Below are 27,130 nucleotides of genomic sequence, written 5' to 3' on the forward strand. Positions count from 1 at the left end.
GTTGTGTCTGTTGTGGTGAAACTTTTCCCCTTATTTGGTACATTCTGAAAACATTCTCAAGTTTATGGTGATTTAAATTGCGGTGGTTTGCCTTTAAGTAATAGAAATTTATCTTTCAGCAGGCCCAACAGAAGGTTTGGGAAAAATAATACAACGATTTCCTCAGAAGGACTGGGAAGACACACCTTTTCCACAGGGAATAGAATTGGTAAGTTTGCGTTACATTTTGTAAATTTTAGAGTTTTGATCCCATATGATTGGAAGATGCATCTGCCCTCATGCAATGATCTGTATTATTATCAGGGAATGAATAGAGATTATGTGAGTAGAGGGGATAGATAATAGGTTTAAGAAAAAAAAAAATTGTTAACAGGAGAGAATTTATTCTGGTCTGTACCAGTAAGCACATCTCCTAGAATACAGAAGTCTAATGCAAGTTTAGAAACAAGTAAATGTTTATTTGTGTCAACAAGTTTATCACTGAGTGTTTTTAGAAGCATCCTTCAGATGGCAACTACTTTTCATTGTTATTTACAAACAAACACGAATGTGTACTTGTATATAGTAAATTAAAACAGAATTAAATATTGTCCCAATAACAGAGCAAGGCTAATATACAGTGATCTATTTTAAATGCTCTCTCTGAGAACTCACTAAGTGCCACTTCTTTCCCTTAGTGAGATGCAATGAAAAGGTATAACTTACTCATCTGGATTGCCAATTCATTAAAGATACAGCTCTACAAACCCTGCAGAGAAAGGAAATTCTGTGGCTGTAGTCTGCAAATTAGGTTTCTGAGAAGTCAGAGTGAAACTCTTACTGCTGTGAACTTAGGAACTTCTGGGACAGGATGAGCTAGAGAAGGAGATGGCTTGTAGGAAATGTTGCAATAGAAGTCTTTGTACTGTGGGACAAAATCAGCTGCAGAGGACAAAGACACTGACTCTTCACTGAATTTATTGCAAAGATACAGCAAACATAGCAAGCCTTTACCAGTATGATACCTTTCAACCAGTGCTCAGCTCACTTATGACTCATAACATGTCATTGGCTATGTGTTTCCCTCTCCAGTGAAGGAGAGGGGAGAGGATCTTTGTGTTTGCTGCCTGCTTTCTGGTTTAGCAGAGGTTTATGTTATTCACTGTGTACTGGTGTACACAACTGGTTGCTCATTTTCTTCAACAGTGTGGTTTTCATTTCTTCATAGTCAAGCATAAGCATTATGTTTTGGGGATGTCATACATTAATCATTGCTGTAAGCATTATTTCTGATACACGTGATGGATAGTTACAGTGCTTGTGGTATACTTGCATAATACTACATTTGGCAATGCAGTGCTGTGCTGAAACAATGGAAGCTCCTGCTTTCTCTGAAGTGTTTCTCCTACTGTTACAACATTATACCACTCTGTAGAGCAATTGCTATTTGCTCTAGCTGGTCATCTCTACTTAATACGTGCCTAGCAAGCATGTGCTTGATGACTACTGACTGAGTTCAGATAAGTGGCTTTTTTATGTAGTATACACAGTCCTAGTTCATTAGAAGAGAAATAAACTTTGATGCCAAGGCTTAGGGATGTTTGGTTTTTTTAACCGCTCTCTTTGGGTTGAGCTGAGTGGTTTGATCTTGCCTCAAACAATTGCAAGAGTTTGAGTCACACTAAGATTTATTTTGTCATACAAATCTTTCTTACTTATTTCAAAGAAAGCAATGTGTCTGTCAGTGCTGTTTTAAAAGAAATGAGCACAGCTTCTCTTAAAGCAGTGAAGCTTCTTAAGTGATACATCTTTACCTAAATGTTATTTTCCATGTAAGTTTAGTTGTAGGCTATTATCGCTAAAAGAAATACTTTTCTAAAGGAAGATTTCATGTTTCTTGATTGAACAAAATGATATTTTTGTATCAGTTCTCAAATGACTCATAAGGCAAAACCATTAAGCCTTGAAATTTCCCAAGCAATATGAAATCTGATGACTTAAAAATTAAGGACATCAATTCAACCAGTTGGCAAAATTAGCCAAGTTTTGATTTGCTTTCCAATCATGGGAATAAAATTTTAATTTAGGTCAAGAAGTGATAGATATTACAAAGGTGAAGTACTAAAGTAAATCACTTCTGAAAGTCAGATGTAGGCAGGATATGTTTTTCAAGGTTTTGGATGAATGTAACATGAGTCAACATTAATTCATGGAAACCTGTGTTACTGTTTTCTGTTTACTGCCTTAAGGGCAGCTTTAGTATCATTAAGTGGGTAACAGGCAAACCTTGGGGGCAAAAGAAGAGGAGAAAGAAGGTAAGAACAGAGTAGCTAACACAACTATTTATGAAAATGAAGGTAAATCTATTATGAATAGCACTTAGTTCTAGGAGTAGTTTGAGTTAAAATCCTCTTAAGTGTACTTCTGTCCTTTGAGTGAAGGATCTTTATGAAATTAAATGCTTTATCTGAAATGGAAAAGATGCCATGACTTGGATATGAAAAGCATGTTAAGCTCTCTTTACTGTGTTTTCCTGAAGTAAAAACAAGGCTAAAGCTTTTCATGCCCAGCAGTAGGAATGAAGGGAGAACGCATTTTTGAGTCTCATCTTCTAAATCAGTTCTTCTGCCATGAATCATGGAGATCTTCAGTTGGTTATTAGCAGAGATCTCAATGCCCTGTCTGCACTGCTACCATGCCTCCTCCCCTTTGTAAAGCAAATGATTTGCTTGTGAATGTGGACATTTGGATTTTTAATTTCTTTTTTTTTTTTTTTTCCCAAATAACATAGACTGAATCAGGTGATTTGTCTTGGCATCTAATGGGTGATATGATATAGTAGTTATTGCCCATTCATGTTGTTAATGGCATTTTATGAAACAAAAGAAGGGGAAATAGTGCAAAAGACCTATGCCCACCCCCTAAGCTGTAATACTTTAAGATGGAAAATGCCTGTGTGGACCTCTGGTGATCTCAGTAGACTGTAGAGGTGCCATTTGTCCAAGATCCAGCCAAAAGCTATTACAGACAAAGTCCTCAGAGACTTTTCTGAAGTGCTCATCTGCATGTCCACACCCTTCTGGGCTTGAATTTGTGTGATCAGATTTCTGAGACGTAAATTAAGGCAATGTAGAGAATGGAGCTGTACAGGTAGTTTTTAAGTAAAATAATAAAAACACTACAAATAATATTTTTCATTTTGTTGAGCCCAGTTTTGAAAAACAGGCCAGCATGGGAAAGACTTGTGTCTAATAGGCCTGCCCTTGGCTGAGTGAAGAGGGATCATGTTGAGAACATCTTATCTAGGACAGATGATGACCATATTTCAACTTTTAGCCTTGACTGTATTGGCCGTTTTGTTAATTTGACACAAATATGTAGAGAATTGGGTCATTATACAATGTTACTGCAGTCTGAACTTTACTGAAGAGTGTTATATTTAATGTATAAATATTCTGTATTAAAGGATTAAGAATTACTTAAACTGTTCCTGTGTTTGTGTGTAGCATGTTAACTATGTTCTGATCTTGCTTAACAGACATATAAGTTAGGGAATAAATGCATTATCCAAAATTCCACAGAAATATACTTTATGAAATTTTATTGAGATCAAGTGTTTTAAATTTTGTCTTGTTAAATAAATTGTGTGTCTAATTATAGTAGCTAGTAAGGGCCTTAATATTCTTATACCATTCATTGTGTTGTGTGATAGAGAATAAAGTATGATATTTGTTAATATTGTATATTACACATATCTACTCTTACTTCAGAAGCAGTAAGATGCTGTTAAATTTGGTAGAAAGTTTTGTTGGGATAACCAGGATGAATATAGGAAACATTTTTTGTTATGATTTCAGCCTAGAATCTGAGTGTTTTCAGTTTACTGACAAATAGCCGAGCATCTGCAGTTTGCTGACACGTTGAAACGAGTTTCCTCAAGTTTCATAGAAGTAAGCTGACTTGGAAGAGGAAAGAGATTTATATTCACTCTTGAAATTAGTAAAGTATTGGTCTCAAAAGCATTTAAGTGATCAGTTTTCAAAAGAATGTGATTAGATCATATCAATCTGATAGTTACCCCCCCCATGCTATTTTAAAGGAACATGTTTGAGTATCCTTTTGTGTAGTCTGTTTCATGTAAGTTATTACAGCTTTACAGGGACATAGCTTAAGTTTATAAATAACCCTTTCAAATCTGCTGGGACCATATAGAGCAGTTTAAAATTAGGATAATCAAACTTGTTGTTCTCACTTGTAGAAAGAATTCTTGAAGAGAGTATGTTGGTTAAATGCGTTGGCTTTGTATTTCTGCATATTTTTCTTACTAATAATCCAGATTTAATTCTGCTGTATACCTTTCCAGACATCATAATTAGTCACACATCAAAGGAGGAAGCTTTGGTATGTAATGTTACACAGTAAACCCATTTTTGTCCCAGGGCTAAATTAGTTAAACCAAGTGTCATCTGCATTGCTCAGTGTTGGGAGGCTTAATGTTAATTAGACCAATGAAAGTCATACCTAGAAATAGATACATTGTGGGAAGTTTAAACTAGATACAACGTATTCGTGCAGTTTGTGAGTAGCATGGAAGAAATTTTCCCACTGCAACTGGCGGTGGTAGTAGCAGTGTCACGAATTAGTAATTTTAGTTTCAAGTATGTGCAAGTATAGAAATCAACATACATTTCTAGACAAGCTAATCACCTATCCAAATAATTAATTAAATTATAATATATAATTGTAGATTGTAAAAACTATTATTTAATACAGTGCTTTGAAGACAATGTACACTTATGATAGTAAAAGAAGTGCTTCTGAAGAAAGACTTTGTGTCCCTTAGAGATCTGATGTCTGCTTTCTTCTAGAGGAGGAGGAGTTGGTATTGTTGCAATGAGCATATAACTCCTTTGCATAGACCCTTATCTTTCCTCTAGATCTTAGTATTTCTGCATTTTGTGCAGCTTCGGATATGAATGCTTAAATAGATGGGACTTATGTCTTTTATTAAATACTGGATTCAACTTTCAAACTCCAATTAACCTGAGATATGGGGAGGGGAAATAAATGACAGTAAGAAACAGTATTTAAGTATTTTTAAAGTATATCTGTGTTTTGACTAACCTAGTAGATCTCAATCTTTTGATGAAAACGAGCTTTGCAGTGCTGTACAGATTTCCACTTCATGATGATGTGCATAACTTAGGACTGACACCTATATCTCTGAGATCTTAAGTGAATATATACTCCTATTGGAGCTTCACAGAAAAACAACCCAAAAACCACCCAAGCCCAGCTAATTTGTCTTCAGAGTTACATTGAAAAATAGAATTTCTGCCACTCAACTGAAGACATTTTCAAGTAAGCCAGAATGTAAAGTAGTAAACTCTGAAACTTTTCGAGACTCCTGATGGAGAGTCTCTGAAAATTGTTACACATACTATCAAGAGTAATACTTTTAAAATTCAAGTGCTAATCACTCATTTACTTTTGTTTTACGATTTCAGTGTAAGGCCATCTTTTCTAGGGATGCTTGAATATTTTGCCACTTATTTTAGATAAGACGTAAGAGACAAACTGGGTTGCAGATTAGTTAAGGCCTGAAGTGATTAATGTTTTAAGAGGGTTAATCTGTAAATGCTTTGGTTTTAGCTAGCTGATCTGTAAGCCAATTTTTCTGCAACACTAATGCTTTTAAGGGACCTGAATAAAGCGTTGTCTACGGCATCCGTTTAACCTTCAGTGCACTTGGTCAGCTGCAGGGATTTTGCTTTTGTGATTTGGGTGCTTTTTTAATTATTTTTTCCCCCTTAAGATGTTTTTACCTCTCCATAATAATCACATGTAATTATTTAATAAATAACTCCATGAGAGAGCTCAGTCTAGCACTTAAAAAGGCATTATGTTCTTTCGTTCTCACCATGTTGCAGTACGAGTGCTTTCAGCAGATAGTAGAGAGCAGATGACAGCAAAAGTACATCAACCTTTTCTGTTGGAGTTACATTATGGACTCAGTTTATATTCCTTTAACTTATATGTACTACCCTTCAGTGACAATCTCAGAGTGCCATAAATGTGGTGTATTTTACAGCAGTGTCTCTGCCTGTGTTGTAAATTAGTTATATTCTGGTTTTATAATCCCACTGATTTTACTGAGTGGATTTTAGCTCTGGGATTTTGTAGGTTAGTGGAGTAAAATCATTTTATATTAAAATCTAAGGACTTGTAAGTAGTCATTGTGTAGGAAAACTTGATCTTAATTGACTAAATACTCTGAAAGGGTGCAATTGATATATTTTATTAATTTAATTGTTTTGTTTTCAGTTGGGAAAATAAAATAGAAATGGAACGCTTTGTTATACAGTCAACATTTTGGATAAAAATGATAAAATGATGAAGTAATAACTGTTTGGAATTTCTGTAATCTCCTTCACACCTCCCTGAAAGATACATTAAGTTAAATTCTTCCTAAATCTTGTGAAGGAGAAAGCCATTTTTAGAAGCTTTCTTGTGCAGAAGTTTTTAGAATCATAGAAGAATTTGGATTGGTTTTCTCCATTCTTGGTATCTGTCATCTCTGCAAATAATACTTGGCTGCATAAGGTGATCTTTTCCACCCAAGTTTTGTGTGTGACTGCTTGGATTATTTCTCCATAAATTTTTCTCATCTTCTATAAAAATTAGAGAAGAGACTGCAACACGAGCATTTCTGTTCTGAGACTGCCAGTTAAGTCATCTGGTCTTGTAACATTTGCAAAACTCTAAGTATCTTGGTGTTTTCAGCTTATACCTATACAGACTTGTCTGTGGGAAGTCTTCTGAAGACACTGAAGGTCATGAAATTTTGATTATTAAATGTTGTAGGTTTCTTTGTTTCCTTATTTAAAGAAATTAACCAACCAACCAACCAAAAACCCCTCCATACATAGTGATGGAGATAATGGAGAGATTCACTGATGTAACCGTCTGAGTATTATCATTTTTTTCTTGGAGTTCTCTCTCCTACAGGTATTAGGAGAATAATCTGTAGTTCTTCCCCTCAACGATTCTGTCTGCTTGTGTTGAGTCGATCTAGGATTCTTACACAGACGTGGCATTTTCCTGTCTCCCCCATGCTCTGAGATTTGAGAGTCTGGAGGCTTACAGGACATTCTTTATGTTCTTCAGTTTTGCAGCGTATAAAAGTAGAAATGGAATAAACGGTTTTGTGGCTAATGTGTTTCAGTAAGAATTTTTTCACTTATCAGTTCATCCTATTATTTGTATGTATTCAGTGTGAACACAAAGACATTTGTGAATACTTTTCATACTTGTTTAGAGGAACTACAAAATGATCTACACTAAAAAAGGAGACCAATATCTAACTCAGACACGTGATATGAAAATGAGCTGTATCTTCAGAAACCCAAACTAAAGAGTAGAAATCCTATTAGATTTAAGGTTTTCAGAGGAAAAATTATGGGGAAAAAAATTATTTTTTTATTTCTTTACAGCTTTATTTTTATTGAACTCTTTATAGAATTGCCTGGTTCTGGATGTACTGTCATTTTCCAAAGTTACCTTGGATGTATGCAATACATGACCTTGAGGTGGGGCTAATAATATGGCATGAGAAAGGGAGTAGCTTGCCTAGTCTCTCTTAGATTTGTTAATTTGAAAAGCTATGGCTTTGGCTCTGTCTGCCTGCTTGTTTGCTTCTCTGTAGAGAGAGAAGGTAGTAACTCATTGGGAAGGTAACAAACTGAAGACATCAGAATAGTGGTGAATGAGGAAATCTTTGTGGATTATTGCAAAAGATGAGATCTAGTCTTTAGGTATGATTGTCAGGTATTTGTCCTTGCTGTTAACTACAGCAAGCTTTTTCTAAAGAGTTCTTTATGTCATTGTTGGATTAGGTTCCTGTAACTACTAGAGAGGAAGAGAAAAAATTGAACTTGGACACATCTAACAATCTAGTAAGGCATTCAAGTGAAATACCTTAGAACCACTTACCAGTCTGAGGTTTAAAATTCCCATGTCTTGCTTCAGCTCATTAGTACAGGTAATTATTTGTCATACATCTGTAAGAAATTGGAACTTCTTTTTATGCTTGAAGTACTGTAATTTAGGCAGTTTTTTACAATGAAGTTTCTTGGGGTTTTTGTTTGTTTTGGTTTTTCTGTGTATTTGTGCAGGGAGCTGAGAATTTGTGTGGTTTTGGAGAGAGCCAGAAAGCAAGACTGTTGTCTATTGAATTTATAACTATATATGCAGTTGTCACAAAGCTATTCTTTCTAGGGTTGTGTGAAGGAGCAGAAAGACAAATAATGTGCATCTAATCAAACACAGTCTATTGGGCTGAATACAAGATTGTGAAATTTGAACTGGGTCATAGAATGTGTTCTGGGAATCCAGAAATAATTTATCTGTGAAGTTGATTCCTATGACTATAAATCAATTTGGAATGTTCTTTAATAGTTCAAGAAAACAGAGTAAGGGAAAATAAAGACTATTTTACATTTTTCTGAACAATTTTGTTAATAGTTTTTATTTGTTAAAGCTGATACTTTTTGTGATAAGAATTTCTAATCGGTAGTTTTTTTATAGTGATTATATTTGACCAACTCTTCAAATTTGTACTCTTTATATAAATTTTGTTATGTTTGATACAGAATTCTTCTGCTGGCTTAACTCGTATTGGTGATTTTAAGGCTTAATGTCTTAAACTTGAAAATTTGTGATGTCTTTATGCAGTATTGGTGCTTGTTCATAATATGTTATTAAAGGTGTACTCTGTGTTCATAAAAAAAGGAAAAAATAAACCCCTCACAATGTACAATATTAAAATGACTCTCCACAATTTTGTATATTCTGTGTGCTTTAGCTCATTTTGTCAGCCCTTATATTATCCAATTAGAAGCCAAAAGAATGTTGGTGCAAGAATTTTTGCTGTTTCCAATTTGTATATTTTCCTTTCTGACTCCAAGCACTGCAGAGTAACTCTGTGCTCTAAACATACACCTGGCACAAACACCTATGCAGCCTTGGGGAGAAAGTATCGGATTTCAGTGCTTCAGTGTCTGACTGGACTGTGCCATGCAGAGTCTTGTGGAAAGGTCTTGGAGGCTTCTTTCCAATTTTTTTTCAAAACCAGCATGTTGGCCTCAAGCACCATCACTAACTTCAGTTAAGAAAGAGCTGAATTTGTAAATCCTTAACAGTGTTTCAGTATGGCGTGTTGGTGCTGTCTTCTGACTAATTGTATGGAATTAGCAAAACCACTTTCACGTTGTTCCATTCTTATTGTACAGCCTTTTTTATACTCTTCTGTCCTGTTTCCTAGTAACATATTGCATATTGTTTTCTTGTATACAGAAACATGGTATTTGTAGATGAACAAAGAAGAAGTTTATGAATGAACTTTTAGAAGATATAAAATGGAGCTGAGCTGTATAGATGGCCCTCTTCCTCCAGTACTATTCTTTAGTAATATGATAATTAGTAATTTTATATGGTTCTGATATACTGATTTTAGTAAGGATTTGGTAAGAAACTGAGAATTTTATTTCTATATAAGGTATGGTTTGTATTAAGAGGAAGAAGAAAAACAGAGATATATTCAGATCGATTTGTTAGTGCTTATTTTAGGGCTAGTCACTGGTGAAGAATTTTTACCATTGTACTGAAATTCTCCTGGGTGGGGATCTGCCATAAGCATGCCTTCTTAGAATGAATTCTGAATATGGAACTAGTATTGTGGAACCAGTAACTTGGCAGCAGTTTACCTGGCCTTGTCACGGAGAAACCTTTTCTGATTTTTGTGTGTTCATTGCTCTGTGAATATCAGAAATAAATTGATGGAGGCCAAAACCTGTTGAAGTGACAAATTTCAAAGGTGAGAGTGTTAATGATGCAATAATTTAATATTGCTGAGAGACACCTCTCTCAGGTATGTTTAGTTGCAGTGTCTGTATGTTTTTCAAGGACATACTGTCAAAGTATCACTCGAATGGGTACTTTTATTTAGCTGTTATGGATACCAGGATAATCTGAAAAGCAATTTTATTTCTATATCAGCAATAGAGTAATAAGCATTTGAGTTGGCCTCTAGTAGGGATCTTTGAAGCTCAGCTTCAATAGATTGGGAGATAAGGCAGTTCAGGCTTTAGCTGTGGTTAATGCTACTAGTATGATGAATCTTTTGTAGTTTGTAGTTCTTTTTCAGCCTGCAACTCATTAAATCTGAGCTGCAGGATGAATCCTGGCAAAGAGAAAGACCACTGATACCCAAGTCTTCTTTTGAATGGCTTTTGGAACTTATTCCCAAGACCTTCCCTGACCAGATATCACAAATCTTGCAGATTTTAATGCAAACTGAGAAGACAGGACATGTCATCTCCCATCACCTTCTGTACAAGGATTCATATCCCAGCTGTGTTTGTTCTGATATGATTCTTAGTGATTTGTTCCTTTTTGCATCTGTCTCTTATTTGTTTGTTTATTTCTTGTAGCTACTGTGGTTTCCCTTGGGGGTAAAGAAAAAGTGGATACATTTCGAAATGTCACCTGCCTTCTGTGTGTTTCCCTAACATGAAGTTATTGCAATACTTTTCTCCACTTGTGAGACTTGAAGAAGACAAAAAAACCCTAACAACCCCCTCTGCATATTAAAAGCATAAATTTTATCATCATGTCATTGTCCTGAGGTTTTTTTTTCCCCCCTCTCCACATCTTTCTGGATTTCTGTATCTAATTAAAGTACTACTGATGCTTATGAAGACACTTTCCTGTCTGAATTTTGTCACACATGTCCCCAGACTACTTGCTCATCTTTTCCTTGCACTGACTTATTCCTTAATCTTCATGAAAAAACATCTTTCATTTATGTCAACAAACGAAAAACAGAGCATACTCAGGTACTCAACAGGTTCTTAGTTATCCTTGAGTCAGTAAAGTCTTTATTCCTTTTGATTGAAGGTATATGTATTCTGACTTGAATCTCTGTCAAGTTACTTGAACTGAAGCAACCAGTATATATGTAAAATTAGGGAAGAAAAAAAAGTGTAATAACACCTCCCACCTCAAGATAAAATGCTCTGTGGTTTTTATTGAGCTGGTAATGTTTTGGCTATCATTTTGCAGTATACTGTAAGAAATTTAATGTAAGAACTGGCTTTAACTTTCTGAGTTCCCTGTCCCTTCTCTGTCTCCATGTCTTCAGAGCTTTAGCTCTTGACCTAAGTAAATGCAATTAAGCCCAAATCCATTCTAATGTGTCTCTAAAACAAACTGGTGGGACAAGGTGAGATGATGCAATTACTTTGCATAAAGTGGCACAGCGTATGACACTGAATTACAATCAAGTAAATATACATGTAGTAGTAAAAATGTCCAATGTAGATATGATTTTGATGCTTTATTTTAGGCTTACATGTGAGCTAAGAGTGCAGGAAACATCTTTTATTCCAAAAAGTCATAAATAAATGAAAAATTTTGGTGTAAGTGGGAATATCTGATTTAATAATTTACTGAAAATTCTGCATTGTAATGCAGCATTTCAAAAACAAGCAATATCTCCCTAATGTAAATGGCATACGGAAAATCAAACTCACTTCATTTTTAACTGCATTATTTTCTTTTCCACATGGCTTATAGCATGTGGACATGAGAGATGTTCATTAAAATCATGGCTTAGAAGCTTAGAATGAAGAATGAATTAGATTTAATATCAAAATAGCGGGATAAGAAGTGGGTACTAAAGTTACAATGTGCATTCGTGACCTCAGTGTTTTTAACATTCTTTGAATACCAGATTTGTCTAGTTCTCGGCATCACCTCATGATTGTTCGCTATAACTGCATACCAGAAAAGCTTATTTCACAATGATTTTCCTTCATTCTGGCCCAGTAATATACTTGTAGGGACTTGTTGGCATTTGCAATTTTAAAGATTTGTTGTTGGACCATTTTCGTATCTGTTTCATGTCTTGTATATTGAATTTGATTTCCTTCTCCTAAGTAACAGGAATTGGCAAGACAGCTCAAAAAGTGGGTGGAGAGTGCATTCTCCCCCTAACCCCCTACCCTCAATTTAGATATTTTAATCATATGACCAATGTGTGTTAACAGCAGCAACTTCTACATGAAGTAGGTCGCTGTACATACTGAAAGTCATCATAATTGCCCTAAGTAGCAAAAATGGCTTGGAAGTACCACAGTTTTTGGTTAAGGCTGAATCATTTCTATGATCACGTCTTCAAAGTTTTCTATTTAGAAATTCAAGATTTGTTTCTTTTTTGACTTTGTTCAGTGCTACTACTTAAAAGGATGTGTTTTGGTAATTCATGTCTGGATATCTTTCATCTACAAGATTAGCAGTGTTTCCAACTGTGTAGTTTAGGAATATTAAAATAAATTAATAGCTACACTTTTCTTTGTTCTTGGGTAATACAATTGTGAAAAGTTCAAATGAATTTGGAAACTGTTTCCAATTTATAGAACCAAAGAGACATTACATGAATGGAAATCCATTAAACGACAATTATTTTGTCAAGTTTGATCAAGCTTGAAAGATTGTTGATGTTAGTTTTTTGTAACAGTATGCCTCAGCTGAAGAAAATAAGTAGCTGAGTTATTTTGAGTATGCATGAGAAAACGTATTACAGTAATAAATTCTGTGGAATCATATGCAGTTAATAAATATTTAAGTACGTTTCAGTTGGGTTTGAAGGCATATGAGTGTTAAATTTTGTTTGTTTTGTGTGGGAAAGACTAAGTAGGTAGTGTTCAGTGAAGTGTTCAACAACAAGGTTTACAAAATGTTTCCATTTACTTCCAAGGCAAGCAATGCTATAATTAAGGAAAATATAATGGAATATCAGATTTTTGAGCTGACTTTGGCTTTAGACTGCAAGTAATATAGTGTTGTTGTGGAAGAGCTCCACTAAAAATGTTTAAGTCCTCAGTCCCTGAGTTCAGACTGTGAATTAATAGAGATAACCAATGTGGAATGGTTTTATTAAACCATTTCACGGTTTATTAAAATGGAAAGGCAGAAGCAGTTTAAACAAAGAACCTTAACAGCATATTTAAAGGTTTTAGCTGCACCTTGCCTTTCAAAACTCACCATTAGGCTTGCAGGAACACTTCAAAATTCCAGAAAGTAAGAGCTGCTTTTCACTGTCTCTCCTTCCTTTTTTAACCTGTTTTTGTAGGATCTGGGAGTGTGTTCACTGACACAAGTATTTTTGAACAGTCTGTGTTTGGAATTTGGTGATGATGGGAAAAAGAATTGTTAGAAATGGTTATCTGAGCAGGAATACTCAGTGACATGTTTTGTGATTTAATTTTTTTTTTAATGAAACATTTTGAAGTTATCAGCCACAAAATGAACATCCTAATTTCATTTCTTAAATACATAGATGTGATCTATACTGAAGCGTTTTAGGGTGTGTAGTATGGGATAATAATGACATACTTCTTGTATTATTAAGGTGTGTCATTATTATGGCATTTGCACACCCTCTTATGTCTTACTGCTTAAATATGATAGTGCTTATAAGCTTTCCTTTTAAAGTATTAATTTACTGTGATGAGTTAGGTAACAGCATATTTATGTACATTATTTTACCTATTATGGATGATACCTTACTTGTCAGTTGCAAAAGCAATACTACAGTGGAAACCCTAATTAAATTAGGGATAGAATGTAGTAGGTTTCTGAAATGTGTTCAAAGAGGGAAACTTAATATCTTTTCAGATTATCAATTTTGAGCATGACAGAAAAGAACATACCTTAAAAATTTTAGTTTCACTGTATTTTATGTCTTATGCTGAATGAAGAAAGAATAGAGTAGCCATGAGTCATCCAGCATTAAGTTTTAATACTAGTTACTCCTTTCCTAAGGTTTCCTTGCTTGGGAGGATGAGGTTTTTCTCTGTGCCAGCACTTGATCCAGAGTGAGATGAGAAAGCAGCTCTGTTACATAAGCTTCAATCTGGATATGCATAAAAATTGGCAAAGTGGACTTACATCTTTCAGACCCCAGTAAGAGAGAAAGCACAGATAAGACATACACTTTCTACTGAGACAGCTTTGCGATGACTTGCTGTTTAAATTTCAACCTAGTGACAAAAAGCTGACTATACCATTTCTGTGAGGTTGTATTCTTAATAGTTTCTGTGTTACCTTTGATTTCCCTGAAGTATGTGCCTTACTGCTATAGGAACCACACAAATTTTTGAAAGACTATGTTTTAAACATTTGTTTTAGCAGTGTAACAGACAAGTAGGTTTAGATGTATTAATTCAGCTACAACTAAAACAATTAATGCTGTTGATAGTTGAGTGACTTTCCACAATTACACAAAGTTTATGGGAAGGTGTGGATAACCTGAGATTCTTGTAATATTACCATTGAAAAGCAGTGAAAGGTCAGAATAAAAGCTGATCAGTGGTGTTGTCCAAAATCCAACAGGAATCAGTGCCAGATAGAATCATAAAGTCGTTTTGGTTGGAGAAGACTTTTAGAATCATTGAGTCCAACCACTAACCTCTCACTGCCAAGCTCACCACTAAACCAAGTCCCTCAGCACTTCATCTCTGTGTCTTGTAGATATCTCTCAGGATGGTGACTCCACAGTCTCCCTGGGCAGCCTGTTGCAATGCTTAACAACCCTCCTGGTGAAAAAGTTCCTCCTGATCTCCAATCTAAACCTTCCCCTGGCACAACTTGAGCCCATATGTTCTTGTCCTATCATTCATAACTGGAGAGAAGAGACTGACTCCCACCTTACTTCGGCCTCCTTTCAGGTAGTTGTAGAGAGTTATAAGGTCTCTCTGAAGCCTCCTTTTCTGAGGAGTGTAAGATACCATAAGGTGACATTCTGTTTGTTCTTTACATAAGTATGCGGGCATATGCTGCTCCAGGTTTAAGAGGCTTCTGCAATGACAGACTATATTTGGGCCAATGTGTTTTATTTTGTCAGAAGCTTCTCCCCTATTTCTTTGTCTGAGAGTTTTAGGGTCCATTATTCTTTTATGTTTCTTAACAGTCCATAGCAATGTGTTCTGCAGTTACACTATGTTCTGTGAAAGTCTTCTGTATGTTGTATGTCAACACATGATCATTTTATATAGTGTTCTCTCCTTGATTTTCATGAGAAATACTGAATTATTATGTATTTGTATTATTGATTCAGTTCATCAACATGTAGATGCCTGTTATATTACTGTCCTAGAGCTTTTTTTTTTTTTCTGTATGAAGAAACCCCTCTGTTACTTGCTTTCTATGTACAGAAGCCTTTCCAAACCTTTGGATACTATTGTTTTTTTCTGGCTTTTAGTTCAAATGGATCTTTTTCTGAACTGCGTGAACCGAAATGGCAAGTCTTACACTATGTGTGTACCTCCCAGTGTCTTTCCTAGTAATTTTGGGCTTTCTTTCCCTCTCCCATGCTTACTACAGATGGAAGTGAAACATATTTCAGGTTCTCTTTCTTGAGTGGTAATGGTGTAGTCTGTTATTGCATATGCATCTTCAGGAGTTTTTGTGTGTGTTTTAGTTTTCACTTCTCAATTAGGAGTCATGCGATGATGCTTTGTTACCCAATTACTTGGTATCGTGAGACTCTTCCATGTAATATCACAAAAGACTTTAGCCTTGGGTTTTCCAAATACTTTATCTTCCTTGGACTTGACCAATTCACTGTTGAACTTCTTTTGGATACATTTTACATTGTCTGTAAAAAACAACACAAAAACCTTGTGTCATATCAGCCCTTGCTACACATGCACTAGTCCCACCAGAGATCTTTGTGAATATTGTTTCTAATCTGCCTCCATTGGGGAAAACTAACCATTTATTCTGACTTGAACAAATCAGTTATTAGTCCAGAAGAAAACTGTTATCCTACCCCATGGAAATTTAGTGTGAGATTTTTTTTTTTTCTGTGAATGCATTTACTTTCATTGAAGAACTGTTAATAGATGAATGACGTATGAATTTGCTGTACAGAAGCCTTTCTTATACTTTTCCAGTATAATTTATTTATCTGTTGGGTAACTAGGTCTGGAATTTGACATTTTTTTACAAATTGGCTAAATGTAGAGCAAAAATTCTGGGTAACTTTAAAAACAGTTGAAACATTTGCCTGTCTTCCAATAATGCACTATCATCTCCAGGGGTAGAAAATGAAAATCACAACTTATAGCTCTCTAAATTTGTATTTCGTTTACAATGAACTCTTGGAAATCAGTTCCTGGTGGTTCGGTACTTTCATTTTCATTTTCTGACATGTTCTGTATCTTCCTGTCCAAAATACAGTTTTGTTCTGGGAACTTCCCCAGACCACCTCTCTAGGGAATAGTAATGTAGAGAATTCTTGATGGGGGTTTTTGGAGCTCTTCGTTAGTCTTGAGTGATCATTTTACCTTTGTTCTCATGTTATGTATTATTGTCACCAGTTTCTACAGCCTTTCTGCTTCTGATTAATTTTGAAATATATTTTAGTGGTAACTTTTATTCCTTAGCAGACTTCTCCACCAAATGTTTTTGATTGATGTTATCAGTAGCTTTATGTTTAATCTGCTAGATTTTATGCTTCCTTTCACTTTCCTTAACTTGTACAAGACTCTTATTCATGATGGTTAATTGTATTTTATTTTTTTAAAAAATGGCTACTGTGTGATATTAGGACCATAAGTTTGCCTGAAAATACTTAAGAGTATCAGTTCCAAAGAAGAGGATTACATGACTGTTTCTTGAAATGCACTCTGCTCTCAACAAACTTCAGACTCATCAGTACTTTTTTTGTTACAGTTGAGTCGACATGAGGTTTGTCACACAAACGTCCAACAAGCAACTTGGTACAGGTTCTTGCTGGTATCGGTTATATTCCTGCTTCACTGCCTTTACAGCCTGCTTTTCCTTACAAGCTGGGGACATTGCTACTCTGAGGGTGTGTTCTATTGAAAGAGGTTCAAGGCTACTAGTGTGTAGGTCATATCTTAGAGTAATGCTGTCCTAACATGAGACTTCTTTGTACTGCGAAAGAAGAAGAGGCTCCAAGTGGGGCTGTTTTGTGGGACTTTGTTGGCCCAACATGCTCAGGCTGCCCTGCTGCTTTCCCGGCAGAGAAGCAGCTGTATCTCATGCAGAGCAGCAGTGTGTGGGCATAGCTTGCCAAGGGAACTGTGTGGGTCACCTTATTGTAGCCTGGGATGTGAGACAAGTGGAAGGGAAGACAAAAAGTTTACTTTGAGTGTTGGTCTTGCAGCTCTTGCATAGTTACTGTGAATTTTTTAACCTTTCAATTAGTATTTGATGCATGAACATGTAATTAAAGAAAAGTTTGAAAGCTGAAAGGAATGAGTTTTAATGAGTTTTATACCAAGCAGGGTTTTTTACTCTGAAATTTCCAACCAAGTTGCCAAGAGTGTGCTTGCATGAAAGCCTGCGGCCAGCCCACTCGTGTTCATTTGGAACAGAGCTCTGGAGCTTGTGATGCTTGTTGCTGCTTGAATTTTTCTCAGTAGGAAGAGTTTTGAAATTCCCATAACAAACCTCCTGTTTCTGATTATCTTTCTTCTTTGAAATTAGTTTATGTGTATTTTCATTACATATTGTATATTTATACTTAATTTACCTTTTCTTCATGTTTACTTGAAAATATCATACTTGTAATTGAATGTTAAGTTTCTCTTGGTCAGATATGTATTTCAGATATTGTAGTAAAGATCTCTTAAACAAAGAAATAGCAAATATATATTCATCAAAAAGAGGTAAGTACATGGTACTTGTAAACTTGAGTACTTGTCTTAGAACTTGTTCATACATCCTCTTTGGGATGCAGCTGTGCCATTAGAAGCAGTTACAGCTTAGTCTATCTGTAACTCTTTCATCAGCTCTTTGAACTGTAGACCAGACATACTGTCATACTCTTAAATAAACTGGCAGATGTCAGAGAGCTTACATTTTGACTGTTTTTGCCTTTATTTTTAGTGAGGAATTTATTATATTACTAGATACTAGGAGGAACCGATACTGCAACTGTATGGTATCTGCTAACTATAACCTTAGCATGAAGTAATTCTTAGTAAAAGCAATCCAAATCTGAAAGTGTAGCGCTCTCTAGTTTAAATTACTAAGTATTTGAATCTATATTACTCAGCTCAGTAGCAGGTATTGATATGTGGAGTATGTTAAAAGAACTCATAGCTCTTGGTTGGCAGGTTCTAACATAGGTCTTTGAGCCTGTCAGATTTTCCTTCTGCTTTAGTTTTAAAAGTAAATAAAGAAATGGATCCAAAGGGTACATTTTTTACTTTCTATGCACAATGTTTTTTAGTAGAGTCACAATATTGGAACGTTCTATATCATATCCTAGGCAGGGAGGCAGAAAGAATCCCTACAAGAGACATATCCAAAACCCAACCAATGTCTTCAAGGAGAAAAATGTATATGTGTTTTATATCTTCCTGCAATCAACTATAGTGTCAGGGGCTGTCCATGTTGAATCTTCCTGAATGTGTCATGTTCATCCCTCTATGAGAGTCAATGTTGAAGATGGCAAACAACTTGGTCTCCTTCACTGAGGAACCCGAAGAAGATTCCCAGCCGCTCGGCTATAGAGGAAGAGTAGCAGTATTGTGGCACAAAAGTACTGATGTGAGTAGTTGTGAGGTTTTTAAAAAATATTTTATGGGATTTAGAAAGTGTTTTTCCTTAGGATTTCAGGCTCTGATTTCACTGCCACATCCCATAAGTTTTATGCAAGATTGCAATTTGCATGCAGTGTTTTCTCTTACAGTGGACATTTTAATCTCATCTAGAAAAGTAAAATGCTTGAGGCTGTGAACCCACTCTTTGGAACACCTTGAGTCATAATTGAAGTTGAGTTTAGTCAGTGGGACTGAATATGTGTATGAACATACTGGATTTTCACATATCCCTTGTTTTTTAGGATTTCTGGGTAGTGAATGAATGTGTGACTGAGAATTTTATAGTGTTTTTACTATGACTTTTAAAGTGCACGTATAAGTAGTACTTCAGTGAATACAACAATGTATTCAGTTTATTAGTAATACAGGGGGGTTGGACTAGATGATCTCTAAAGGTCCCTTCCAACCCCTACCATTCTATGATTCTATGAATAGCTTATATTTTATAATTCTTGTCTAACTTTGAATCAAATGAATCTTATTCTTCAGTTCTGTTTCATGTAAAAATTGGTATAATACTGTTTTGGGGCGGGAGGGATAAGCTTGTTAAACATTGTTAAGTATCGATGTACATTTCGGCAAGTCTTTGGGACTATTTGAATGTGGATCCATTGGAAATGACTAGGCAGAAGATTTTTCTTATAACTTTTTTTTTTTTTTCTATTTGGCAGTTTTCTTTCTAAAGACTTTTCTTTAGTAAGAATACTATTTTTACGTTACAAAATTAAAACCTATTCTCTCTGGAAACAATTATTGTAGATGAGACATTAGAATTAGGCATAAATATGAACCCATTTTTCTGAAATGTTAACACAAGGGTGATTTATTCCTTATGTATTTTGAAGAGTAAATTTACTCATTACTCTTGTTATGATAATTTATTCTTTGTATCATTACTAATATTAGTCATGCCAAATAGACTAGCAGGCCTTATGGGAGCCAGTCATGAGTTCTGTTTGCACATTTTTGTGTAGCATATAGTGTGAACATACATGCACTTAATATTTTATCTGGTTCTAATATTTATTTGGTTTATCTTTTTTTTGGTGCTGGCATTAAGAGAGTATACAGGTTGAGATTTCTGACTAAAGTCTGTGTCCACAAGCTGAACATGTCTCCCGCACTAATGGTCCTACCTGCTAGTCTGTCAGCTGTTCTCTTCCCACCCCTGTTGGCATCATCCTCATTCTTAATGCACCTGTGTCCAAGTATTGGGTGACTTAGCTGAAACAGGAACATAAAGTAGAATTATGAAGAAGGCAGTATTGACAGATTTGTTCAGAAATGTGACTATTTAAAATCTCTATTCAATATTAAATTCATTTCCCAGGTAAATAGTGTTCTTCTGTCTTCTTAAGCTTAAAGAAATCCAGATGATTGTGGGTATAATACTCAGTTTGCAATTGTGAACTGTTGATTTTTTTCAGGTGTTTTTTTCTTATGTATCTTAGTATTATATGAATGAATATGTTGTCTTTCTCTTTGTTTTCATCCCATCAGTTATCTTACAGGAAGTTTGTCATTCAGGCAACTGCTTCTCTCCCAGACAATACAGCTTTTCTTCATCCAGTTCTGCATTTGCTTTTATTGATTTTTTTTTGGTTGTAATTTTTTTTTTTTCTCCAAGATATGAAAATAGCTAAGAAACAGTAATCTAGGAGTACACTGTGTGCTTGTCACTGCAAGTTGACTTTTAATATGAAAAAAAGAAGCTCAACCACTACATTGCTAAATGGCCTTACTGCTAAGTTAGAAGGCAGAGATGAATCTCTGCATGTAACTCATTGAATAACTTGATAGGTCACACACATCATATGATTAACTTATAAGAAACCAACTACAAAATAACAGTGCTGAGTTGTTTTTCAGCTCTCCTTGTTTTCTCTGCCCTACATCTTAAGAATACTTCTGATGCCATTCTTCAGTCTGATCATCAGTAACAGCAGACTTCCTTCAGTTGCACAGAACAAACAACTCCTGCTGCTATGGCCTATTAACAAAACCCAAATGTGTACTTCAGAAATATCTCTTAAAGGATCTTTTTGGAAATAAATGCTTATGTTTTACTTTAAAAAGTAAAACATTGTCAACGTGCTGAGATGTAATGTAAGAGAGAGAGAGAGACCTATATTTAGTCTCCAGTATTTTGATATAACTGGTGACCTGTGTCACAAATCTGCATATGAAAAAGGTGAAAAAGAAATCAACTAGTTCATGGAAGGTGCTGTTGCTATTTTATTGTATTGTTGTTTTTACTGCTCCGTCCAGTCACTCGTTTCTATTTCTTTTTCACACATAGAACCAGCTATGCAATATGTTGGTTTTAATAATTGCTGTGCCTTGATTATGGTATTAGTCAACAGCATCTATTTTACAGTGATGTGGGGTTCCTAGAAACCAGTAGAAGACAAAAGAAGATACAACTTCTAAGTCATCAGATCTCTTGGTCAAAAGTTACTTGAGGACAGAAGGTTGAGGGAGATTCTCCTCTCCCTGTGCTCTGCCCTGGTGAGGCCTCATCTGGAGTCCTGTGTCCAGTTCTAGGCTCCCCAGCTCAAGAGGGATAGAGAACGTCTGGAGACAGTCCAGTGCAGGGCCACAGATATGATCAGGGAACCGGAGCATCTTCCTTACAAGGAAAGGGTGCAGGAAGTGGGGCTGTTCAGCCTGGAGGATACTGAGTGGGGACCTCATTAATACTTAAAAGTATTTGAAAGATGTATGTCAAGAGGATGAGGCAACACTTTTTTCTGTAGCGTCCAGCGATAGGACTAGGATAATGTACAAAAGCTGGAACATAGAAAGGTTCACTTAAGGAAATTTACTGTAAGGGTGATGAAGCCCTGGCACAGGCTGCCCAGGGAGGTTGTGGAGTCCCTTTCTCTGCAGGTTTTCAAACCTGCCTGGACACGTTCCTGTGTGACCTGATCTAGGTGGATCTGCTTTGGCAGGGATGTTGGACTACGTGATCTCTAAAGGTCCCTTCCAACCCTACCATTCTATGATTCTGTGAAGTTCTTCCCTATATGCCTGCTATTGAGAAATACAATAGGTGCCTTTTAAACTTGAGACAACTGTTGTGATGATAATTTCGATTAGTTGGTAGATGGCAGCTTGTTACAAATTTTGTAGGTGGACATGAGTGTCTGCTGAAAATGCAATGAAGATGAATACAGCAGACTTAGTAAATATGGCCTGAATATCCTTTCACATTTTGTTCCAGAAGGAATGTAAGTCTTCCTTGAGAGATGAAGAACATGTTTTTTTAATATATAAATATAGTGTATACAGGTTATATATACAGAGAGTGGTCTTTCTCTTCACCATGGATGTATTGCTTGTAATTACGGCACTTAAGATGTAAGAAACAGCAACTTGAAAGGCTGGACATGTAAATTCACCTGCTTTGTCACATAACTGCTTTATTTTCAGGAAGCAAAACCCATAAGCAGAAATTGGTTCCATTGTCAGTGTATCAGCTCTCTCATTTTCTTACGTCTTCTATCACAGATGTCTGGTTGTGGCCAATAGACAAATGTTTCTCTTCCTTTTAAAAAAAAATTCTAAAACTCTATAAAAAGCCTAGTGGGCACAACAGTGTTTTTTTTAAAATTTATTTTGCCTTTTAGTTTTTTAAGAGTGATTTTTAAATCACAGGTTGAACTTGGAACTCTATTTTGATCACGCAGCATTATTTGTGTATGTCTATATATACATATATACTTAACTTCAGTAAATTATGTGAAAGACAGAGTCATAATGTTTTGCACTTGTCTTTGTCTATATCATATGGCTTTATTTTTAGTAACTCATTTTTTTCATAGTATAGAATGAATGTTCAAAACTTAGAAGACTTTGTCTGTTGCAAGAGCTTTTGTAAATTAAAATAACCATGTTGGGGAAGTGGCTATTTTTATCTTTAAAAATCTTAAATGCTTGACCTTTATGTCTTTATTACCAGCATATTTTCTGTTTACAAGTTTTATGGGAATTGCTTTCAAAGATATCTCAGTGCCTTGAGATGCAAAATGTGAAGGTAGTTTTTGCATCTTGTAGATGAAATGTAATTAAACATGGCTTTTTAATGCGCCATCCTAAAAATATGTTATTGAAAAGGGAGGTGCAAATATCAAAATGTTTATGCCCTATTTATTATTACTGGAAGATTTCTTTTAATACAGAAAGAGGGGACTCAGAAAGCTTTAGACAGAGACTGCTTTTCCAGTGCATTTTGCATTTCAATAATTTCAATGAACAGATTCTATGAGGGAAATGAGAATGAAACTTAAACAAGTGCCTCTTGCCCCCAGACAACAATGTGATCTAGAGAAAGGCAACTCTACATGAACTGTACATTACCCATACACTTATTTTGTGAAATTTGTCATGTTTCTGTGTCTTATTTCATGTGAGATTTGCCAGGCAAACCTGACAGAGGCTTCACCAGACAGTTATGCTTGGAGATATTTGTCTGACAGAGCCTACTTGACTTTTTAAACTCTTCTCATTGTTACAGTGCAGTCCCAGCTGTACTGTGGAATGCAGCACGAGCTTCCGGGAAGTACTTGAACACTGCTTTAAAAAATGCCTAAATAGGAGTGTCATCAGTTGGTGACTAAGGATAACTGAACTCAACTTAGCAATTCTTTAATTCTTTTGTTTTCCTGTCCTGCGGTGAGACTTGGTCTTGGCAATGGGTGTTGTGATAAAGGAAAGGAAAGGTGAACACTGCTCATAAAGCAGGAACTGCAAGAGGCGATGTTTGTTTCTCTTACTTGTTTTGTAATGAAATCTGTTGTTTCAGTGAATAAGCAAGAAGCAATGACATGCAGAATTGCACGTTCTAGTGAGATACTGACCTGCCAAGATTCCTTTCATTTACAGCATATTCCAGAAAAAGCTTTTGACCACAAGCATGATGTTACTACTTAGTAAGCTCATTTTAAAACAAGAGAATCCAGCTTTTCTGAAACATCTTAGTGTAAGAGATGGGTGTGATTATAATCAGAAGAGTTGCTTTGTTTATGTACTGTTGTAAAATCCAGTATTTCACATGTTGTTTTAGTTACTGCACTATATACTACTTCTAGCTTCAGTATTTGCTCACACTGTAGTGAAGTTTTTAAAAATCAACTCACTAACTCCATTACTCTTAAGAGCTTTCATAGGAAAGGCTGTACCTGTTACCTCTCATTGTACTTTAAGAGATTTGTGGGGGTTTTTTGCACTGTTTTACAGTTAGTTTTGCATTACAGTTAGAATTCCTAGCTGTAGTTTGTTGATGGTAAATTAAATGCTGATGTCTTTTATTTAAGTGAGTAGCAATGTTTTCATGACAGAAAAATGTATGGCTATGCATATTTATTTATGTTTATATACGTCTAGTAATAAACTCACTGCTTACATACTCCTAGTAATTAAGAGCAATAAATCCTGCAGGAAAGACATCATTGCTGCGTAAAAATACACTGAGTGATTTAATAAATACTGTACATGTCAGGCCTTAATTGCATAGGTCATTAGAACTCTTTATGGAGAGTGAAACGGGCACGTTTTTTGAGACCATCTATTGCATCCCTTTTGTATTAATAAAAATGAAAGTGGCATAAAATCTTTTGTGTGTGCACTGAAAGGATGGTAATACTTACCAGAGCAACTAATCAGCAGATCTTTTTTTTTTCTAAAGTGAGATGAATAAGATACCAAAGAGGAAAAAGTAAATGAGAAAGTAAAAAGTAAAGTAAAAAGTAAAAGAAATGTAAAGTAAATTAAAGAAATGAAAAGTAAAAGTAAATGAAAAAGTAAAAAGTAAAAGAGAATTATGCCTTATGAATCTGTTGATGTTTGAGTGCACAATCGGCTCTGGATCCAGTTGTAGTGCGGATGGAGAGGTTGCTGAGTCCATGCAGCTGATCCCTTTATCTTGTGACCTGGAGTGTGTGACACATCAGATAAGGAATTCGTTCCCCTCTCCTGCATTCCATTTCAGTAAATCCTTCCATGCTTGTCACCTCGTCCTAAGCACGTGTGGGTTTTTTGTTGTTTTGTTGGGGTTTTTTTTGTCGGTTCTGAAGTTATTTAGGGAAACCTCAGAAACAACATACGCAGAAAGAAGGATGCATCCTGCTGACAGGCTCTTCCTTTTCCAGGAACTGACGTTCTCTTCACCTTGACTGACAAACACAAGGGATATTAAGGTTTTAATAGTTGTGTGAAATAAAATAAAAAGTGGCAGCAGGACCATAATAGTCGAGAATTTGAAGAGTAACCTCAGTTAGCCTTAGGAGTTGTTACATTTTGTAATTAGACTAGTGATTAAAATGTGCAGTTTTAAGAAAACTGGAGCTGAACAAAATTCTCTTGGTTCCAAAAACTGTAACTCACTAACTATTAATATTCTCTGACTGTATAAGCCAAACAGTGGATACAGCTGAAGTCATTGACATTTGTTTAAGTGAAATTCCAAGTTCTTTGCCAAACCCATTCAAAATAGGTCAAGGAAATTGCAAGGCGAGGGACAGTCAGGAATCAGGTGGTGATCAAGGGAGCTGAAAGCAAACAAAAAGTTACTGTAAGTGTTCACCACAGCAGAAGTGGTTCTTCTTAGATAAGTGAATGGTTATATGCAATAAATATCAGGAATAGCATTAGCAAGATTGCAGATATTAGAATTAATTATTTTGCTAGAATCAGGTAAATCCCATGGGGGAATTTTGGGGCAGCCAAATAGCAAGGTGGCAGGTGAAATTCAATGCTGATGAATGCAAAGCATGCATACTGAAGGAAGTAATTTCAACTGTGCACAAACTTTATTGTGTTATGAATTAATTTTATAAATTTAGAAGACATCTGAGCAACATTTTAGACAGCAGAGCTGAAGACCTCTGGCTTGGTAAGCAACTGGTCAAAAGCAAAAGCTGTGTTAAGAATAGCGTTACGGAAATAAACCCCATAAACCAGTAATTCCACTGTTGCCTGGAATCACAGAAATTTGGGAATGATTACTAGAATGACAGGGTAGATGAAAAGCTTGTCGAGAGGTATGTGTGTGTGGGAATGTAAACATTTGTACCATTTTGCCTTGAGTTGTAGGTGTTTGAAGTTTTGGAACAGTGTGCAGATTTTTGGTTGGAAAGCTCAGGTACAGTACAAAGACACCTTTCAGCTCATGTTGAGCAGGGCTAGTCAGTAGAACAGACACCTTGGGAATGCAGAGGTCCAGTTGACATCAGGACACATCTTTGTGCCTTAGAAACGAGTGATGGCCTTTTAATTTATTAAAGTCAGAGTTTGTTAGAGGAGTTATATCTCAATATCTCATATGATTAATAAATGTTCCTCTTCCTGCTTGGAACAGGCAAAGCAGATGTCATTAAAAATTAGTGAGCTAATTAATGGATGCATTGCCTCTGATTTAAATCATGTGTAGATACATCTTCTGTAATACTAAACAAGCTTGGTAGGTGTACACAAATTTGTTTGGGCTTCACAGTGCATTTTAGGCAATTTAGCAGAAGAACTATTTTAAACAGACTTTCTGGCTTAACTGAGTTTTTGCTGACCAAATTTTTCAGCTGCCTTCTCAACATTGAGAACAATTACTACAAAAAACAAAACAGCTGACTACCATGGGTAGTGCATACCTTTCACTTGCCAAGAAGATGAACCATCACTAAGATGCACATGATGCTGTCTTGATTTGCTAAACGATGCACATGTTTGTAGATAAAACAGATTAATTCTGAGAGAAATGTATCTGTTTCTGATGATTCCGTTGTATATGTTTTTATGGCATAGATGGAATGAGCATTGGAGTGGAACAAGCATTGTTTTGTTTCCTAGAAATTGTATATTTTGGAGGAGGAATTGCCTTTACAACTGTGTCTGCTGGAGATGTGTGACTGTGACACATAAAATACTGATGACCAGCTTTCTGAAAATCATTTGTCACGTTTGAAAAATAATGTTCTTTGTGTTACTAGCTGGTAGGGGATTTTACTAATAGAATTTTTTAAAATTTCTGTTATAGGTAGACACCTTTCATATTTTGTGCTTGTGTGTGTTGGTAACATGCTTAAAGATGTAACTGGTGAAATAAAGGCTTGGAAGAACTGCTGCTGCTTGATTTTGATCCAAGCCTAACTTAATGTTTGCCAACTTTCATTTCTGAATGTGGGTTTGGTTTTTTTTTCATTGAGTTAATCTATTTTAATTTTCATTATGCTAATATTTCTTCTATGTGTATTCTAAAGAAGTTGATAGAACTCAAGGACTTTGGAATTGCTAGGAGCCCAATTCTTGCACATTTACCAATAAATGTTTTGCAGCTGTATTTGATAGCCCAAAGTCAGATTACTTTTCAAAATCTTACCTGCCTTCTGGTGCATGAATTAATGTGTAGTTACTGACATGTCTAGAACATGTTCTTAGGAAAAGTGAAGCCTGTTTATCCT

General features: G+C 35.6%; 1 protein-coding gene across 6 annotated transcripts in view; it reads left to right on the forward strand.

Moving 5' to 3' along the window:
- Positions 1-27,130, forward strand: part of SBF2 (SET binding factor 2) — a 241,978-nt gene that overhangs the window by 43,647 nt on the left and 171,201 nt on the right. For 4 of the 6 annotated variants that reach the window (XM_061999218.1, XM_061999221.1, XM_061999222.1 and 1 more), the window contains exon 2: positions 120-208. In XM_061999218.1, coding sequence (XP_061855202.1) covers positions 120-208 — 89 coding nt within the window. The remainder of the gene's footprint in view (positions 1-119; positions 209-27,130) is intronic. The other 2 variants (XM_061999220.1, XM_061999224.1) reach the window with 1 other exon arrangement.

Source organism: Colius striatus, chromosome 7, assembly GCF_028858725.1.
Source record: "Colius striatus isolate bColStr4 chromosome 7, bColStr4.1.hap1, whole genome shotgun sequence".
Lineage (NCBI taxonomy): Eukaryota > Metazoa > Chordata > Aves > Coliiformes > Coliidae > Colius > Colius striatus.